We start from the raw sequence: 3,767 nt of genomic DNA on the forward strand, positions 1-3,767 counted from the left end.
GTCGAAGCACGAAATGGAATCTGACCTGACTCATGACGGAGCTTCCACGGATTTCGAGATGAATGAACCGCATCCTGGTCTGCTGATCCTTTCCTCCGGCTGCTCGCGATCTGCAGTGGTGTTTTGGGGGTGTGGAGGTGACCGCTAAGAGATCTTCAAGATCTCTTGTTCACAGACACAAAAACTGGTGGTGGCACCTACTGAGCATGACCCCATGATAAGGAGGTGAAGACCTCCTTATATAGAGTCTCATGGCCACCATCATGATACCCTAATGGGCCTAGCCCAATTAGGGCTACCTCCACAAACCTCCTCAGCCCAATAACAAATGTATTAGCCCATATAATAAAACAAACCAAATATAATAAATTTAGGATTGTAAACCGGGTTTAATACCATACCCCTACAACTAGGTTACAATGATTAATGATTAAGTAAATACAAAAGATTAAATAAATAAAACTGGACTCTACAACTAAGAACCCAATCACCTAGTGCCACTATAACCGGATTGGACCCTAAAAGCACTAAATCAGCCATGCTATTCTTTCCATGTGTTGTTAGGAGTCTAGATATTGGTGTTAGAGTGGATCCAACAAATGTTTCAGATATAATTTTTTCTTGAAACATGTATCAGTGGATCAAAAACCTCATGATCCTATACAATGAAGGCTGTGAACACCTGATTTCCAAAGCCAAGTTAGCAAGTGTCACCGGATATATACGTTTTTCGAGGATATCGGGTATTCTTAGCTCAATGGCACACTTGATCACAGCTATAGGAGTGAAACCATGGATATATTTCCATATTTCCACTTGGGCTGCCACTTCTTCATTAGAATTATCATTCTCGATCCATCATAGTTTCTGTAGCCATGACGACAAGATATGATATGCGAATCTAGTGATGAGGGTGGTGTGATTAAATGGCGATATATTAATATTACACTAAAATGATTGGATCAATTTTTTAATAATTGGCTCCAAAAATTTTATAAATTAAATTTCCTTTGTGATGTGTATTCTCGGGTCAGAACCAAAAAAATCATCTTAAAAAATGTATTAGTTATAATTAAAATTATCATAATAAATAGGGATATTGGTTTTTATTTAATACTCCCAACTTTTACTTATTCGACGATAACACTCTCAACTAACGATTTATCTCCCACCACTCCTAACTTGTAACTTATTTTCTTATATCACTCACAAACTTAACGGACCTAACTCCATTAATTTTTTTTTTCTGACGTGACATGTTTGCTGAATATATGGAAAATCTCTTATTTAAAAAAAAAAACTAAAAACAACACATACTATATATATGTACATGCACACACACAGGGGGGCTTGAGAAGCCTTGCCCACGAGTAATTACACAATGGAATATCACAAATGGATGCCATGTTGGTAATTATCGACGGTCTAAACCTGATGACAACGCAAGTTCAATATGAGACCGAGACATGCTAAACAGGCTTGTATGTCACGGTAATTTATTTTTAACTTTTGTAGCTGCGTTATTTAACTTTAATAATTAGAATTTGTAATTTATTTTTGTTTCTCCAGTAAACATAAAAATATAATTTTTTTTAAAATTAATTCTTATCGGTAAAACTTAAAGGAGCCCTTGTTGGTAATCTGTCGAAAAAAATGTTTGTGGACGGCACTCCAAAAGTTGTTAGTGATCCATCAGTGATATCCATCGGTGATCGGTAAGTGTTATATACAGGTAATATCCGTATGTAACCTAGTTCCCGGCCCGAAGTCATATTTCCTACAACTAATCAACAATAAATTTCCATTGGCATCCACCTTTACTAACGGAATGCCAAAGGATAAGCTTGTCGGTATACTAGCTTCGTTTTTAATGAAATTAAACATTCATTAAAACAATTGTTTTCAACCAAAAATTATTTTGCTGCCGACGTGTTTTAACCCGTTAGAGAACCTAGCCTCTCTGTTTTGCCGGACTTATTAATATTTCTGCGAAAATAGACACGAAATTTGAATACTACCATATTTGATTATCTAAACAGTAGAAGTCACATAATTGTATTCTTCCATAACACTACAAATGAGAAACACAGGAAACTCAGCATTGCAATGCTTCATTATTAAAATAACACACTAAAGAACAAAGAGTCACGGATAAACTTCGATAATAGAATGAGGGTCTCGAATGTGTTTTACAGTGTAACGAGTGAACCCGGCCTCAAGAAACACGTAAGACCATTCATCCAAAGTCCGCTCTTTCCCTTTACTTGTTAAAGTCATCATTGCCATATCACACATTAATCCCACACCATCATCGTCTTCGTGTCCCACAACTACATCTACGACAATCACCTTCCCTGTATCTTGTGGAATAGCCTCTCGACATTTCTTTAGTATCACAATGCATACTTCGTCCGCCCAATCATGTAGTACTTTCTATAACATCACAAACAAAATCATTAGACTAAACAAAAATTAATATTTGTTGGGGACAAAGGTTTCCATCATTAGACTAACCATCAAATAAACAAAATCAGCTTTCGGAACATGATCAAACATATCACCTCCAACGTGTTCAACACCTATAGATCTCGGAGCATCTGACACTACATGAGGGAGATCGAAGTTAACGCCTTTGATCCTTGGACACGCCTCGATAATACCCCTTAAAGCCATTCCATTACCACCACCAACATCCACCAATGTCCGCACCCCCTCAAAAACCTCAGGACAACCCTCAATAACTGCGGCCACGCATGCACGAGCATCGCACGCCATTCCATCATTGAACAATTTACTAAACTCCGGATTTTTAGCACCAAACCCCCAAAGATCAGTGCCATGTGCCGCATCAAAAGGCAAGTCTTTGTTACTCATAACCCAATCACTTAACTTATGGAATGGAGCCAATATAACCGGATTGGACCCTAAAAGCACTAAATCAGCCATGCTATTTTTTCCATTTCGTGTTAGGAGTCTAGATCTCGGTGTTAGAGCGTATCCAACAGATGTTTCAGATATACGTTTTTCTTGAAACACTTTACAGTGGATCAAGAACCTCATGATCCTATACAATGCAGGCTGTGAACACCCGATTTCCGACACCAAGTCATCGAGTGTGACTGGAGATTTACGATTTTGTAAGATATCGGGTATCCCGAGCTCAATGGCACACTTGATCACAGCTATAGGAGTGAAACCATGGATATATTTCCATATTTCCACTTGGGCTGTCACTTCTTCTTTGGAATTATTATTCTCCATTATAGTTTCTGTAGCCATGACGACAAGATATGATGGGCGAATCAAGTGAAGAGGGTGGTGTGGTTAAATGGCGATATATTAATATTAATATACACTAAAATGATTGGCTCCAAGAATCTTATACATTAAATATCCTTTATGACGTGTATTATCGGGTCAGAACCAAAATAAATTAAAAAAAATGTATTGGTTATAATTATTAAAGATGTTGGTGTGTGCATTATTATTATTATTATTATCTTTATCTTTATCTTTATCTATAACAAATGGAAAGTTTGGCGCCGCATGACCATGATTGGTCTAAGTGGCGTCATTTGATTGGATCAAACTATTTTTTTTAAATTTGATAACTAAACGGTTATTCACATTGACTCATCGTTACAATGTTCGGGGCCAACAGCGTTCGGGGTTTATCAACGACCGGGTTTTACCGACCTTTTTGTTTTAGTTTCGGTACCGTCACAAATGTAATCGAAATCAACCAAAATCGCATAAACTCACCGTGT

At 37.3% G+C, this 3,767-nt stretch overlaps 1 protein-coding gene across 1 annotated transcript; it reads right to left on the minus strand.

The window, feature by feature from the left end:
- Window positions 1-2,054: 2,054 nt before the first annotated feature.
- LOC143601168 (acetylserotonin O-methyltransferase-like) lies at window positions 2,055-3,306 on the minus strand. Its single transcript, XM_077078646.1, has 2 exons — window positions 2,515-3,306; window positions 2,055-2,433 (listed from the first exon to the last, which is right to left on the minus strand). The coding sequence occupies exons 1-2, from the start codon at window positions 3,277-3,279 to the stop codon at window positions 2,146-2,148; spliced, it is 1,053 nt and encodes a 350-aa protein (XP_076934761.1). The 5' UTR covers window positions 3,280-3,306; the 3' UTR covers window positions 2,055-2,145.
- Window positions 3,307-3,767: the final 461 nt, after the last annotated feature.

The sequence above is a fragment of the Bidens hawaiensis genome, unplaced genomic scaffold (assembly GCF_021521415.1).
Source record: "Bidens hawaiensis isolate Kalapana, Puna unplaced genomic scaffold, B.hawaiensis_p1.1 tig00055809_1, whole genome shotgun sequence".
Taxonomy (NCBI): Eukaryota; Viridiplantae; Streptophyta; class Magnoliopsida; order Asterales; family Asteraceae; genus Bidens; species Bidens hawaiensis.